We start from the raw sequence: 16,841 nt of genomic DNA on the forward strand, positions 1-16,841 counted from the left end.
GAAAGAAGGTGAAGAAATTAAGAAGTAAATTTATTGTTACAAAGTAGTTATGGGGGTGTAGGCAATAGCATAAGGAATATAGTCAATAATATTATAATAACTATGAATGGTGTTAGATGGATACTAGATTTACTGGGGTGATAGATGAGAAGGGGTTTGGGGAGCAGGGTGAAAAAGGTGAAGGGAGTAAGAAGTACAAATTGGCAGTTACAAAATAGACTTGGGGATGTAAAGTAAAGCACAGGGAATATACTCAATAATATGGTCATAACTATGTACAGTGCCAGGTGGGTACTGGACTAGTCAGGGGCATCACTTCTTAAATTATATAAATGCCTAATCATAGACTGCACACCTGAAATTAATATAAAATAATATTGACTGTCAACTGTAATTGATAAATTTAAAAAGGGGAAAAAAGGGAAGGAGAATAAGAGGTCCAACTCTCCAGGTGTAAAACAAATAAGTCATGGGCATGTAATGTACAGCATGGGGAATATAGTCAATAGTATTGGGATAGAACGGTACAGTGTCAGATGGTTGCTGGACTTATGGTGAACACTTCTTTAGGTATATAAATGTTGAATAATTATGGTGTACCCCTGAAACTCATATATAATAGTATTGTATGTTAGGTATATTTTTAATAAAAATCTTTTAAAAAGAAAAAAAAGAAGGGAAGGTGAATACCATAGCATAGGGAAACAGAGGCTAGGATATAGGAACATTTTCAGGCTGACGGGAAGCAGAGGGCGGTGGTGAGCAGAATAATCGCTCATATCACAGATGCCCACATAGATGTCCATGTGAATATGCGCCCTTACATGGCAAAAGGGATTTTTCAGACGTGATTAAATTAGGACCTTGAAATGGGGAGATTAGCCTGAATTATCTGGGTGGGCCCAGTGTAATCAAAAGGGTTCTGAATGTTAAAAAAGGAGGGTCCTCCCTCCCTTTTCCCTCTCACACACTGTCACCCCCTGGCATCCTTTGCCTCTATTTCTCGTTCTCTCTCTTTATTTCTTCCATCCCTTTTCCACTTTATTTCTCATTCTCCTCCCTTGTTGTTTTTTCACTCCTCTTTCTTCCATTTGTCTGTTTCTCACTGTCTTTTCTCCTCCTCATCCTGCCTCCTTTCTGCTCCCTCTGTCTCTCTGTTCTCCCCTCTGCCTTTCTCATTCCGTGTACCTTTTTAAGCTCTTTTTCACTTGCTTTCTCTTTGTCTCCGGATCTGCCTTTCCCATTATCACATTCTTTTGTTTTCTCACTGTCTCTATTTCTCTATGAATCTAAACCTTTTATGCTCAGTTTTTTTTCCCCTTGTTTCTCTTTGTTTCTTTTGGGAACTGCCCTCATGCTGCCCTGCTCCTTCTCTCTTTCCCCTCCTCTCTCCTCATTCCCTTGGTCCGTCTCTGTCCCCGGTACTTACCAGCTCTGGCTGGGTCGCTACAACCTGTTTGAGCAGGAAGACACAAAACAGTTTGTCCACGTCTGGAAGAGCTTCCCACACACTCAATTCAACCTGAGCCTCCTGAAGAACCACACCACCTAGCCAGAAGAAGACTACAGCCACGACCTCATGCTGTTCCACCTGGCAGAGCCCACCCAGATAACAGATACTGTGAAGGTCCTGGAACTACCCACCCACGAACCACAACTGGGCAGCACCAGCTATGCTTCCGGCCGGGACAGCATCGAACCACATCCATTTGTGTTCCCAGATGAAGTCCTGTGTGTGGACCTTGTGCTCCTATCCAATGTGTGTGCCGAAGCCCACACCCAGAAGGTGACAGACCTCAGGCTGTGTGCTGGACACTTGACGAGTGGCAAGGACACCTGTGTGGATGACTGGGGGCCTGCTGATCTGAGATGGCATGCTTCCAGGAATCACATCATGGGGCCACATCCCATGTAGCCGACCCAATATGCCCAGCGTCTTCACCAAATTTGTGCCCCCCCCCCCCCGGAATGAATCAAGGAGACCACAGTGGCCAACCCCTGAATGCCCCCCACCCTGTCCCTGACCCCCAGTCAAACCAAATACGCCTCAAAGAAAATAAATAAATAAAAATGGAAGGAGGCAGAAGAAGAGTCAGTCCAAAACTGATGTGACTGCACAAAAAGTGGGAGAGAATGTGAGAATGACACAACCCATCATTGCTGGCTTTGAAGATAGAGAAAGAGAGCCTTGAACCAAGGAATGTGAGCAGCCTCTAGAAATTGGAAAAGACAAGGAAATAAACTCTCCCCCGGAGCCTCCAGAAAGGAACTCGCTCTGCCGAGCCCTGGATTCAACACAGTGAGACCCATATCAGGCTTCTGATGTCCAGCATGTGAGATAATATGTTTTTATTGTTTTACACAACTAAGTTTGTGGTGATTACAGCAGCAATAGAAAATGAATACAGAGACCTTCCAGCCCTGGGACAGGAGGGACCCCGGACAAGACAGCAAGAACAAGAGCAGGGCAAGAGATGAGATACAAGTATCTCCTCAGGTCTGTACTCAGCTGGGGAGGAAAAAGGCGAAGGGAAGCAAGGGACGCACAAACACACAGCCATGTTTCCGGAGCTCCAAGAACAAGGGGCTGTTGCATTTTCCCAGACATGTCATGGGGGCGTTCAAACTTCCTGGAGAGGCCTCCTGAGGAACCCGGCATGTTCCTTCATGTTGAACCAAGCAGAGGAAAGACTGTAATCAGGCAAGTGTTAGAGAACGATCTCTCTTTTCCTGCCTGGGCATAACCAGACCCAGGAATCTGTGGATGCGTTCGTTAGGGGACACTTCGAGAACTGTGGGAAGACTCAGGATGGGATGGGGAGACTCCGCATTTAGAGACTCGTCAGGATCAGCAGCCCCTCAGTGGACAAGGGTCAGGAGGCCCAGAACTGACCCGTGAAGATACTACCCTGGGAGCCAATGAAGGCTTAAGGGACAGCACACAGACCTGAGGTCTCACGTTCTGCTGTCAGGATTCCAATTTCCCCATAGATGGCACACTAAGAACAAAGGCCCTCAAGCGGGAGAAACAGCCTGAGAAGGACTTTGTTTTGATTGTTATTTGATATATATGTATATATTAATTTATGTCAGGTGAGATTATTGCCTTTGAATGACAGATTTTTTTTTTTTCTCCATCAGTGGGAACAAGGGCTTTCGATCAAGATGAAAGCAACTGGCATAAAGCACTTTTGACATACACTGACATATGCGATGGACTAAAATGAATATACATTATTTTATTTCATTCTCCATTTCCTTCCCTCTCCCCATGGGACGGGATAATCTTGCAGAGAATAAGGTGGTCCCTTGTATAGCTAAACACTTTCCTGTGTCCTGTGTTACTTTTTCCTACTCCAGGACCTTTATCACTATGAAGAATCATGGATAATCATTAGTTTTGTCACTTGCTCAAAATAACTCATCTCTGAGCCTTTACCAATTGATATCCATTGAAGGATTTACTTCTCCCCAAAGTGCACTGCAGATGGCTTGGCTGTTACTTTTATTGGTTAGAGGAAAGAGCTGTGTGAGGCTGTCTTTCTCTCTCATCCTACATCACATGTTCCAGTGTCTCAGACTTTCAGATGACCATGTCCTTTCTTAGGTAGCATTATACTCTGCTTCTGTGACCCTGTAGTCATGTCATCACCATGAGGTGGACACTTGAACGTCCTTTGAGAGAGAAAAGTGGTTTTCGGCTTAGGATTTGAGCTGAAAATGGATTTGCCTTTTCAGGCACGGTCATGGCACCATGTACTCTGCACTAACCACTCCAACTAGGCTCTTGGGGGGTGGGGGGGGAGAGAGTGGCAAAATGAGCCTATCCCACCGGAAGCCCACAGCACGAGCTCACTGTTGTGTGAGCGTGTTAGGTTGGTGCAAAAGAAGTTGCGGTTTTCGCAATAATTCTTAACCATTAAACCGCCATTACTTTTGCACCAACCAACACCTAAGCAACCATGGAGGGCATTTGTTCCCTTTGGCCTGGTTAATACAGGAACATGTTGCAGGACAAAACGGAGACATGGGAGCCGCTCCCAAGACCCAAGGGCAGGCAATGGCAAGTCACATGTGTGAGGAAGGGTGGAATACCCACGGCAGCGTCGTGAGGCCCAAGAAGACTTCATAGCATCAACACCCAACGGGACTGACAAACAAGAGCAAGTTGGTTTTGTTGCTGTTGTTGTGACCTGCTTGTTCTCCTGGGGGAAACCCAATACGAAGCACCCATGGATGGCCCCCTTTCTCTCTCTTCTCTGAGTATGATAAGAGGGAAAGGTTTTAAATTGCAGCTACAATTTTTTTTAGATCTCCTACAGATAAGGTGACAAGATTTGACTGCTTTGCCAAGTTCACGCAGCGACTAATTTTTAGAGTTTTCAAAGCCAGATTCCAAGGCCTTGAGTCTTTCAATTAATCCTGTGAAAGTGGGGAAGTGGCTGGGCTAGGAGAGAATGCAGTGGTTGTGTCTCAGTTATGGGTGAATGCAATGGGCTGGAGCCTTCCGTGATTCTATTTGCAGCTTCTACACGTATTTGTGATTTACTCAAGACGCACAGACGCTGAGCTTTATTTGACCGCCATCTAGTGGACATTTCCTTTATGAAAGCCATGGAAGGTTTTTGTTGTTTTTGCTGAAAAGCCATGAAAATCATTTGTTTACCAACAGATGTATCCTAAGAAAAAACAATATTCCCTGAAATCTTAACTTATGTGTGACCGTGTCACACAGAGAAATCTAAACAGACTATGGGGTCACTGAAAATGCACTTTGTACATTATTTAATCTAACTCCCTTACCAATGGAAAAATGTGATACTCAGATAATATAAAGGATTACAGAGAATAAAAGAACTTACAAGACATTCTCAATTCAGGTTCCTTATTTCTTATACGTTATCTATGCAGGGATAGCGTATGATCAAGAGCACAAACTCCAAAACCAGCCTGTTTGGGTTTCGCTCCACGTCTTATTAGTTTAATGGTTTGGCCAAGTTGCTTAACCTCTCTGAGCCTGTTTCCTAATATGTGAAAAATAATAACACCTATCACATAGAATCGTTGAGATACTTAGGTAGATGGTAGATGATAGACAGACAGATGATAGATACAGACGGATAGATGACATAGATTTAAAGAGATTAGTTGCAACAGTACTTGGTACATGGTAAACAATACAAACATTAGCTAGTAGTTTTTGACATGATGCCTGTTTTTACACTGCAGGTAAGTTTACTATAAACCTTAGGGTATTTACACTGACTACTTAAAGCCTAGTGTAATAAGTATGTTAAAAGCACTTTAAGAGCATAATGCAGAGCCCCTGGAAGCATGACTATTTTGTAACAGTTGGTAGATAGTGGTTAGCCTTGAGAAGCTATTTCAACTTGAATCCTTGGATAAAGAAAAGTAGGAGAGGGTAAAGACAAGGGGTGAAAAAGATGGGCTACATCCTCTTTCATTGATACATTCATTGAACATTATCCTAGGGACCAAGTATGGTTATTTTAGGTCAGCTCTTCAAGTGCATGGTCCACAAGGTCAAAACTTTCCTAACAGTACTAAGATGTTAGTTACTATTTTCACTGTTGATATTTGCACTGATGGTGTCAGTGCAATAGTGGGTAGACCTGTTGGGTGTCCCCATGACTCAAGGCCAAACTGTCCTTGATTTCTCCAGCACATTCCCAGTAAAGGAAATCCTCGGCCCTGCCCTGTCAACACGATCGTTTTTTTCCTCATCATTTCATATAATGCATTAAGGCTGATAAAGCTCCTGATACCAAATCACGAGTGAGGTTGCTCTGTGGTCATTTATAAGTCAGACTGGACTTATAAAACGAATTGGGGAATTCTCCAGTTTTCTAAAGCACTGAGTAGTTTAAAGTAGTTGAAACAACAGCTATGATCTCTTCTGGCCTTAACTGCTTAGTGGTAGTTTTAATTACGTTTCCTAATTACTTATGGTGTGATTAGTCAATTAAAAATCTCATTTTCTTTTTTGGCCATTATTCTTTATCCTCAAGTTCCCTAATTTAGCAAATATGTGTCTTGGTGTTGTCTTAAAAACTTCCCCCGAGACAGGGATTTCTATTTGTAGAATCAAGCCTTTCAGGACAATTTTTTAATACTGTGCATTTGAATATAGCACATGCACCTGCGCACCTGTAAAGTTGCGTGTGGTGTCTGATTACTCATCTTTGAAGGGTGCCAGCAATTTGCTAATGAGGGCATGGAGGAGCAGGAGGGAGATGACTAGAGCTTTAATTCATAAGTTGTCTAAAACACCCCCACCGCATCTGTTACCTTTCCTAGGGGCCTGTCTGCCTCCCTCCCCCTGGTTTCCAGGTTCCAAATAAGGGCTTACAGTTAGTGTGGCTTCTTTCCACAAGCCCTGCCATTCTGCTACATAGGATTTGGGCCTAAGATGATCAGCTGGACACTTCAGAGAAATCTGCGTCTGGCACAAGGTCTGGGGAGGCATGTCACACACCTCAGGTTGTCCTTCATTTTATTCCAAATCTCAAAACGTTTAGGAGGTATTGTTATTACAAATCGGTTCCTTATTTGGGAATGTTTTTATCTTAAATCTTTTTAAATTTACTGTCTTTTTTTTATTGTTTCTCATTGTTTTCAAGGAAGAGGATAAAGTATTATTACACTGTCATATCTGGTTGTATCTGTATTGTTAATTGAGGAGTATTTCTAAAAATACACTATATTATGAAATGTTAACAAGTGATCTCCTTTATTAAAAAATTAAGTTACTCGGTGCTCTTAAAAGTTTCTTTTAATAACTTTATTCACACAATTTTCTAGGAACTGAAATGTAGCCAATAAGTAACACTTGTAACCTGATAGGAAAGAATACCACCTAATAGTTGTAAAATGAAAACATCTTCTGTGATAGAAAAAATGATTGGCTCTATACAAAAAATATTGCCATCTATGTCTACATTTTTTCCCTTATGTACAATGAGCATATTCACAATAGGTGACAGTAGTAAAATAAAAGCAATAATGGTTAGGATTCAGAAAAAATAAATTTAACACCCAGACCCAGCCTACAGTCTTGTCTCTTGAATCTTAACTAGTCATGAAACCGAATTAAATCCATGAGTTAAATTGCTGTCTGCTTCTATTTCCTAGAATGGGACTAAATCCACAAAAATCCTATCTTCAGACAAAACAATCCGCACAGAGGCTGGATTAGACCACCTCGAAAGCCCATTCTAACACTAAAGTTCCATAATCCAAACCTTGCCCAGCAGGTACCGGCAAGGTCTCATTTATGCCTCATGTTCGTAAAGGCCAGTAATTTTAAAATGAGATTGTTTTAAGTAAATGCGTCACCCTTATTTTCCATATTGCTTCACAATGGCGTCTCTTTTCTATGAATTCAGATCTTCCAGTGGATTTCTAGAAGGCCTGGAGTCATGTACGTGGCCCATTTTCAACCCAAGTACATAGGCCATGCCATCCCCGACTCTACCTTGTTTCTCATGTTTACCAGGACTTCGTTTTAGGTTCAGAAACCCAAGAAGTTTATGAGCAAGTTTACGCTTAAGCTACCCAGCAATGGGCTCAGGCATGACTTGTAGTTTTAAAATCCTCATGGCTCCTGTTTCCATCTTCTTTATACTCCATTAAGTTTCCTTCTTTCAAATCAGTTTTTTCCAGATGACAGAAGAATGTAACTGCGGCGAGTTCCCGTGCTGAGACTAGCGCTTTTTGTTTCAAAGTTTTTAAATCTCAGTCTCTAAGTTAATAACTGAGTTTAGGCAAGATACTCTCCCTCAGGCCAATCACTGGGTGGTCAGGGAGGCAGGATCTGTAAGGTAGTAACATCATATCCCTCACTGTAAAATACTTTTGAGAGAAGTGAAAGAGCAGCTTCCATTTCTTTTTTAAAATCTACTCTATGCCACGCACTCTTCAAGGTACTTTATTTAAATCATTTCAAATTCTCCCAGTATTCCTGTGAGGCAGAACATATTATCTCACAGTTCCAGGTGGAAAAACAGACTCAGTAAACATCACACAGGTCTAGAACTTTTAATGCTTTCATTTAACTGTTTACATTCTTTTTTTTTTTTTTTTAGAAAACTCAAAGCAATATAAAATAATTTTCATTATGCTCTGCAATAGGCATATATGCTAAAGTTAATAAAAAAATAACCAATAAGGACTCACACAACTGGCAATACTATTCTTTATTAATTTTTCTTTTTGAGGGAGAAGCATGTGTTTTTACAGCACCTGTAAACAACTCAGTGAGTTTTGAGTTTCTGAGTTTCCCCCTATATATGTTTCCTACCCCTGCCCTGGAATGTTAAGGTACCACAACACCAACTGTATTATGTAACAGTGACTGAAGGCAGGTCAGGAAAAATAAGGATAAAATCATTTTACGGCTAAAAATATTCATAGCAGCAACTTTTAAAAGATGATTTTTATTAAATCAAGTCATTGCACTTGGTCATTTTATTGCTACAGCAAAACAAGGCCATTAACTTTTTAACACTTCTCATTTCTGATTTTAACTGATTGTCTCATTCTGTTCATACACTTCAAGTTTAAATGCAAGCATAAAATGTTTACCAACAAATCTAGAGAGCACTTGGGGTTTTTTCTTAATATGATCACAGTAAGAAGCATATAAGAGAACCAGCTGTTATACCAGACCCATTTCTCTTCCTAGCTGCAGAGTTAAATTTTCTAAAGAGGTTTCAGACTTAAATTTTGGAAAGAAGCTTAGGGATCTCTCTCTCTCTCTCTGTCTCTCTCTCTCTCTCTCTCTCTCTCACACACACACACACACACACACACACACACACACACACACACACTACTCCTAATATTGAAATGTAATTAGAAAAATTAGTAATATTGTGTTTCAAAGACTAGCAAACCTGAACAATACATTCACTAATAACTTGGCAATGACAGAGTCTGTGCTGTTCACCTCTAGTCATTTATACTCATAGAAAAAAATAATGATTTATCCCCAAGTAAGGCTTTTGTTATTACATACCATTCTGCGATATAAACTTTATGAATAGGAATACAATTCCCATACCAAGAACGAATACTGGTAAACGGCTAGATTAAAAGAATCAGTTTTCCCTTTGAGTTTGAATTTGTTTGGTTTTCTTTACTATTTGGTCAAAGGCAGAAAAATAGAGACAGTACTTTTCTATTCCAAGGAAGTATAAAAGCAAATACTTTAAATATGTTTCCATACTCATGACCATCTTGATTTGACGTACTAGTGAGAAAATGACCAACAAAAACTTTAAGAACAGCCTGAAATCTGCTGGAAATTTCCCCCGCCCAATTATTAGGTTGAGGAGGGGTCAATTCATAGATGTTTCCAGACAGAAAGCTAGCGGATGATTTCTAGGACACATTGTTTTTATGTTTACCTAAGGACTGTCTTTAAAAGAAAATAAAATCTAACTTATTTAATAAGAAGGAAATCATTCATTTGACAAGTCATTTAAAAACATTAGGAATAAACAATTTTGTTCAGTAGTGACCTCTATCAGAAGACCCTAAGGATTTTAAAGAGTTAAAATGTACATACTCAATACAATTGGGTTTCCCCAAAAGCACAAATTAAGTTGTGAATTTAACATTAAGTAATTATGTACTGGAATTTCTATTATTTTCTACTTCAGTTCTTTTATTAGAAAGAAGCTGACAAAATTTCATTAACACAAGGTTTCAGTAGCGTAAGATCAAAACTTAAAGGAAAACTATTGGTTTGGTTTGAAATAACATAAAATGGAAGCGTGAGAGATGGTACTTAAAATCTGAATATTATTTGCTATAATAAATCTTAAAATCTATATTTTTGCAAATGAAAAGTCAAATTTCTACTTTTAATATAAAAACCCCACATTTTGAGCCTGTAAATATAACATTTAAAATTTTTCAACTTTTCGTAAATGACTTTGAAGAAACTGCTAATTCATCCATCTTGTGAAAATGAATTTTGAATACCGTCAATTATACTTGGTTTTAAATAAGCTAAGATATTACATTTTATGATAGACTAACACTCTTTGTAAAGTTGTTTACAACTTTATGACAGTCCAAAATATCTCCACCACTTAGTTTGGTCTATTACATAAATTACATTGTAAAACCTGAGTATTTACATAATGATAACTTGTCAAAGTATGACAAACCTCACACTGAACTTTAAATTTTGAGTTTTGTTTTCTTAATATTACTATTACAAAAAATCAGAGGGGGGGCATAAAAAATTAAGTCACAAGATCATGAAATGAGTAATATTTCTGTAAAAATAAGCAGAAAAGTACAGCAATAAGGCTGGTGTTTGCATACTATATGTGCTGTAGTTTCTAGGCACAACACGTTAAAGGTTAAATTGACATTTTTAGTTGTTCAGACCTAATGAATTTATAATATAGCTCATATTTTCCCCGATATATTTAACAATCCAATACCTCTTAACTAAATTCCTGTTATGAATCCTATAGTGCAAGCGATATAAAATATTCTAAAAGCTGAAGAAATTATTTATTTCATTAGTTATTATTGTAAGCATGGGTGAGTAATCTGGTATACAGCTAGGAAACTCCTATTTCATCACCCAGACTATAAACAGCACTGCAAACAAACAGGCACAACAGTGTAATCCTGGGTAAGAAGCTAAAAGGGGGGGGGGGGGGGGGGATCTATCTATATCTAGGTAGATATAGATAGATCTCTCTCTCTCTCTCACACACACACACACACACACACACACACACACACACACACACACAGTTTATATCCCTTATGTATTATGTATGGGAAAGTAGTGACTATAGTTACTATAAAGCTAATTTGTCCTCTCAAATAGTATATTTTACAGGTTATTTGTAAAGATATCACCATATTTATAGTATAGAGCTCTTTAAAAATAATACAAGTTTCAATAAAAAAACTATCGTGAACTTTCCTTTTTATACAGATTCAGTAGTATTTTCAAGCAAACTGAAAAAAAAAGTTTGCAATCCCAGCACATAAGAAATAAGGCCTCTTTTTTTCATATTGGCAAAACAAAATATATATAAAAAAAAAAAATTTACCCTCCCCCTACTTTTCTATAGATATTATAGTTCATATATCCATATTTCTTTATCATAACATCAACATTTGTTATTTTTAAGTAACAAGTCAGTCGAAGTTCATAGTGTTGCTTCTGAGTCTCTGTAACAATAAAAACACCGGGTCCGCGCCACTTCAAGAAGACAGGACTGCTTTTTTCAGTTTCTCTATTTCTACCTGAAATACAAAACATAAATTGAGCAACAGATAAAATATTTTCACTTTAGTAAAGTTCCTTTATTTCACGTCGTTAAAAACTGATCACATTTGCAGGCCTCTAGATGTTGATTTCCATTGTAAAATCCAATTCCCCCTGGTATGCACAGAAAATTTCCAATGGTATAATATAAAAAAGTTTAACAGAAGAAAATGTCACAATGTAAGTTCCTAAATGGCAGGTGACAACAACAAAAAAGGAATTACAGGTGTTTAGGCCAGAACAATGTTAAGTAATGTCAACATTTGAAAGAACTGTAAGAAAATCAGCCCTACAAAGAACAAGAGAACCCTTGAAGCCAAATTAAGAAATATACACATACCTGTAATTAAACAAAAGAGACAGTACAGAACAGTGAAAATACAAAAAGACCAGTTTCATTCTATATTTTTTCACTTACAACTGTGTGATATTGGTAAATCACTTAACAAATCACTTGGTCTCAATTTCCTCATCTGTAAACAGTAAGTTCTGTTCTCTAAAGCACAGAAATATATTTAAGATTCAGTCAATGTGTTGGAAATATTTCTACCTTTAGGCAAACTGTATCCTTAACAGAAATTTACAATTTTAAAAACTTAAGAAAAATTGGAAACCCATTAAATTTTCACAATAACTAGTTATTTAATTTTGACATATTCCAAATAATTAAGTTGAGACTCAAAGAGATGAAATACCATGCCAATGGTTCCATGCTAACAAGCAGCACAGAATTTGTACAGATAAGATGTAAGGCTCTAAAGCCTAGTTTGCATAGTCTCTTCAAAATTCTATCATGTTTTGATCATCTTTAACCTTTCACTGCACGTGGAAATATTTAGGCCTTACCTTCTAACAGCATCGTCCCTCTACCCAACAGGACAGACAAGTAATGCATTCTATGACTAACCTCCACCGTTCATTACTAAACGATGAGCATTTCACCATAATCAAAAAGTATGTTCACCATCAGGATCCTAAGGGACGGTCACCATTCAAGAATGGTTTCTTAATTCCAGGATCTCTTCTAATATTATTTGTCAGCTAATATGATTATTAGCTAAACATTTTAGCAGCTTTGGACTGGGGAAATCTCAAGTCTTCAGACTAGATTGAGACAAAAATCCCAAAAATCTTCAGCCTTATAAGTGCTATTATTGTCTCTATTCTAAAGATACATTAACCAACTGTACTAATTTTAATGGGCGAGGATATCTAGAAAATAGTAAGAAAAAAACATTGGTGGAAGACAGAGTAGGGGGTAGAAACAACCTTGTATGGAGTCAGTAATACTGTTAACAGACTGCTATTTGTCATAGATTAAGCTATCGGGCAAATGCTTTTATTGCTAGTTTCTCATCGAGCTCTTTTATGTTCATTGTTCATCTTAATCGTTTTTATCACTCCTCGGTATAATTTAATACTATATAATGTTAACTTCAAAGTACCGCTTTCAATCTTTGGGGAAACAGAATTTCTCCTTTAAATATATGATCCTAAAACTCGAATGCCTGAATAAGCGTGCTTTTATAAATACAAGAGTCAAAACTTTCCCCATTAGGAAAAAAAAATGTATAAGTCAGCGAGAAGCTAAGTAACAGCTGATTTTGCTGGGCTTATTAATCAAATGAAATTCTTCAAAAAAGAAACTTTACGTTTGACTCTTGTTACAATTTTTATGACAAATTAAATCATATACTGAAACTTAACATTGTATTAGCTCCTCTTGTTTACCTTATTATCTTATGTTCATATATGAATATAAATGTGTATATATAAAATAGAAGGAATTTTTTTTTTAATTTCTCAATTTCTACCATAGTACCCACTGGATATTTAAGACCTTTTTAACATGTATCCACTAACATTTATCAATGTGACAAAAATTTATTATCTATCTAATACATACATAGCACTGTGCAAGGAGCTATGGGCAAAGATGTAAACAGACACAGATCCCACCTTCAATAGTTTGACAGTCTAGAAGATGGGCAAACTAAGTACATAATGTAACAGCGATAAGATAGAAAATTATAACTTATTCATCTCTTCCAAAACTAAAGGACATGCATTTGGAAGAAGACAAATTACTTTTAATCAGAAGACTGGTACCAACTTAAGGAGATTGAGCTAGGCCTTGAGAATGTAGAACTTGGGCATGAGAAGATGAGACAAAAGAAAAATCTCAGAAAATACAGTCAGAGTAAAATTCAGATGATTAACTGTAAGGACAATTGAGGATCACAAATGAGGAAAGAAAGGTAAACCAGGATCAAGCATAAAAGAACTTCATATGTCAAGTAGAAAAGTTTGAATTTTATTCTGTAAGTAATAGAAAGTTCTTGAAAGTGCTGAGCAAAAAAAGATTAATTTGAGATAAGAATGAGAGAAACTTAAGCAGGCTACCCAAAAGATAAAAGCATGATAAAAGGACAGAAATAGTGGGAAGAACTGGATAAAGGTTAGGATATAAGTTAATAGGACTGAAAGCGAATGAAATTAGAAGAGAACAGAGGTATCATTTTCGCATGCCTATAAGAGGAACAAAACCATCAACAAAAACAGAAAATCAGAAGAACAGGAAGGGTAGAGGATAAATTTAATAGGTGACACGCTAAGTCTAAGTTCCAGGGAACATCCAGGGGATCTAATAGCTAGAGTCACACAGGATAGAAGCCAGGAAAAGAAGAATTAGATTTAGGTGGAAGATGAACTAGAGCTAATCACGATATTCATGAGCCTAGATAAGCAAAGAGAGCAGGAATGCAGAAAAAAGGGGGCCTAGGACACCACTGAAGGAATACCTCATTTACATTATAAGAAAGGAAGAAGAGATAGAGAAGTTAAAGACAGAAGATGCAGGATTGCAGGATTGCAAAAAACAAAGCAAACCTTTGAAAGAGTGGCAATGATAAAAATGTGAAATGCTATAGAAACTGCAGACATTGGAGTTGCCAGCAGTAAACCAAAAATGCAAGGAATTAAGGAGAATTAAAGGTGAACAGTTAAGAGCGCAAATTTATGCTTTTCTGTTTGTTTTGCAATAAATGAACCCAAATGAAAAGAGAAACCTACAGTGGATCAAGAGGAAAGCTGGACTGAAAGAGGTCTTTTCTTTGTTTTATGAATAAAGGAAAAAAATGAGCATTTTCATGGAAAGAAGAAAAAGAGCCAAAAAAGGGTGATATAAGAGTAAAAATAAGAGTTTTGATAATTTACCTAATACCGTCACATATATCACCTTAACTAAAACCAAAGGAGGTTATGTGACTTCCTCAAGTTCAAACAGTATAACTTAATCCCTAATAGTAAAGGTTCTAAAAGTCTGGCTACTTCTGTTAAAAATGTCAGCTCCACTAGTGACTTAATTATTCTAAACCTTAGTTTCCTCACCCTTAAAATAGGAACAATAATACTTACAAATTGTTATGTGTGTCCAATGAGATAATGTATAGAAAGTGTTAAGCATAACTGACACACGGTTTAGAACTGAAAGTCACGAGTATAAGTCAGAAGAGGAGCTCAAGTTTTTTAATGAAAGTCCCATGCTTTCTTTGTTTCAGTGTTAACAAAAGAAATAGGTAAGTAATGAGGCAAAGTAAAAATACAGAAGAGTATAAAATACTTAAAAACACACAACGGAAAGAGCCTCTGAAAAATGTCAGGACACACTTTCCCAGACACACACAGAAAAAAAGACTACAAATGAAAACCCAAGTCAGTGAGAATGAAAAAAAAAGTTAAGGAAGATAAAATAAAATAAGTGAAATGGTAAGTCATCAGCAGAGTGAAGACGATAATATTATAAAGTAAACTCTCAGTAAGAAATCAAAGTCAGCAAAATCTACAGCCATCCCACCACCACCAGCTCTGCCCCTACGAAAAACAAAAAAGAAAACAGACAAAAGTTAAAAACTGGGAAAAAAGAGAACCATAGCTCAAGAAAAAAGCAGTGTTGAGTGTAAAAGATCTATAACTAGACACTCTTAAGAGGCAAGAACCATGTTTGTTTTGTTCCGTGCCTCATGCACTGCCAATGCAAGTTAGTGCTCAAAAAATATTTACTGAATGAATGAATGGAATGTGACAGTGACAGGGAGTCAACAAAAGATTAATTAAATGGCTGCCAAACAGCAGGGAGTGTCCAACTGAAGTAGGACAGCGTAATTTGTAGTGGAATCAATCACCCAGTTGGGTTGGAATAAACATTTCTAGTTTATGCTGACCATAATCTCAATGCTGGGAGAAATGAATTACCTCTAGATTATTTCTCATTGCCTTCTCTTCTTCCAAATCTTTTCGTAGTTTTTCCAGTTCTCTCCTTAAAAACAAAGCATTTATTACTGTTAAGTCTTTCAATTAAACAACATATTTGACTAATATTAACAGGATCTCTGTTGCCTGACATCCCTGAACACTGGGAGAACTTTTTAAACAAAAGAGCTATTTTGATTGACAAAAATTTCAAAATCTCTAGTTGGAATGGTTCAATCTGACAGTTAAAAACTCACCAAAACCATGACAAACCTATCTTGAGATTTAAAAAAAAAAAAAAAAAAAAATTTAAGTGAATACAGAACAGCTCATAATAAAATAAAGAAATAACTGGCCTTTAGAAACAATTTCCCATATTCAGTTATCACGCATTTTCCCAGAGCCTAAACAATTTGGTAAAATGAATGTCAAAACATGTCACAGTGTAAGGCACATTATAGTTTATTTAATAAGATAACCTGGACTTTACATTTCTCTATTTTTTAAAAATTAAATGTTACATTAAAATTCCAAAACAAACCAATAAGCAAAAAACTATAACCAACAATCCCTCTTTCATAACCCACATTTTCATTTTTCTGTGTTCCCTTCTCCTTATATACTCATTTTTCCTTCCATAGATGTAAGTATATAATTTTTATTATATCGTTTCACAAAGTATTTTAAAACATTTCCATGCTACTGAAATTTTCATATTCTGAAGATAGTTGCTTCATACTCAAATATCCAGGTTTTTTGGTTTGGTTATTTGGTTTTGAGGGGAAGCTAAAAAAATGCGAAGAATAGGAACTTTTGTTAACATCATGAATACATCGGTATATCAAGTTTCTAAATAAAAAGGTGTGGACATTTCTGGCCTCTCAATATATACTGGGAAAATGCTCTTCAGGAGTATTGTCAAAATAATAGCTTGAGAAACTCGTGAAAACTCATGAACAATATGAAAAAGAAAGGAAATCTGAAATTATATAGTTTCAAAACTAATTTCTTTTGTGGTTTTAATGATTAGAAAACCATTTCTCTACAGTGGCAGTAAATTTTCCACTGATTATAATTTTTAAAATAATATTTAACTCAAACTTTTCATCTAGAGCCTATTTTAATGTGATATAAAATGTACTTCTAAGCTAATCAACTTCCTGTTTCCATAAGGTTATCACTAAATTAAACAATGCTTCCTTTCCAATTATTCTATTATTCTGAGCTTATTATACATTTCGTTTATATCTAAATTAGAATTTACTTC

The 16,841-nt window shown here is 36.9% G+C and overlaps 1 protein-coding gene and 1 pseudogene across 1 annotated transcript in view; one reads left to right on the forward strand and one right to left on the reverse strand.

Moving 5' to 3' along the window:
* Nucleotides 1-1,354: 1,354 nt before the first annotated feature.
* LOC109448868 (kallikrein-1 pseudogene) lies at nt 1,355-2,024 on the forward strand (annotated as a pseudogene).
* Nucleotides 2,025-8,437: 6,413 nt separating this feature from the next.
* Nucleotides 8,438-16,841, reverse strand: part of CD2AP (CD2 associated protein) — a 110,797-nt gene continuing 102,393 nt past the window's right edge. The window contains exons 17-18 of the mRNA XM_074333049.2: nt 15,578-15,641; nt 8,438-11,301 (exon numbers count right to left, since the gene is read on the reverse strand). Of these exons, the coding sequence (XP_074189150.2) occupies nt 11,260-11,301; nt 15,578-15,641 (106 nt within the window). The 3' untranslated portion in view covers nt 8,438-11,259. The remainder of the gene's footprint in view (nt 11,302-15,577; nt 15,642-16,841) is intronic.

The sequence above is a fragment of the Rhinolophus sinicus genome, chromosome 2 (genome assembly GCF_057876585.1).
Source record: "Rhinolophus sinicus isolate RSI-liver-muscle chromosome 2, RSI-T2T, whole genome shotgun sequence".
Taxonomy (NCBI): domain Eukaryota; kingdom Metazoa; phylum Chordata; class Mammalia; order Chiroptera; family Rhinolophidae; genus Rhinolophus; species Rhinolophus sinicus.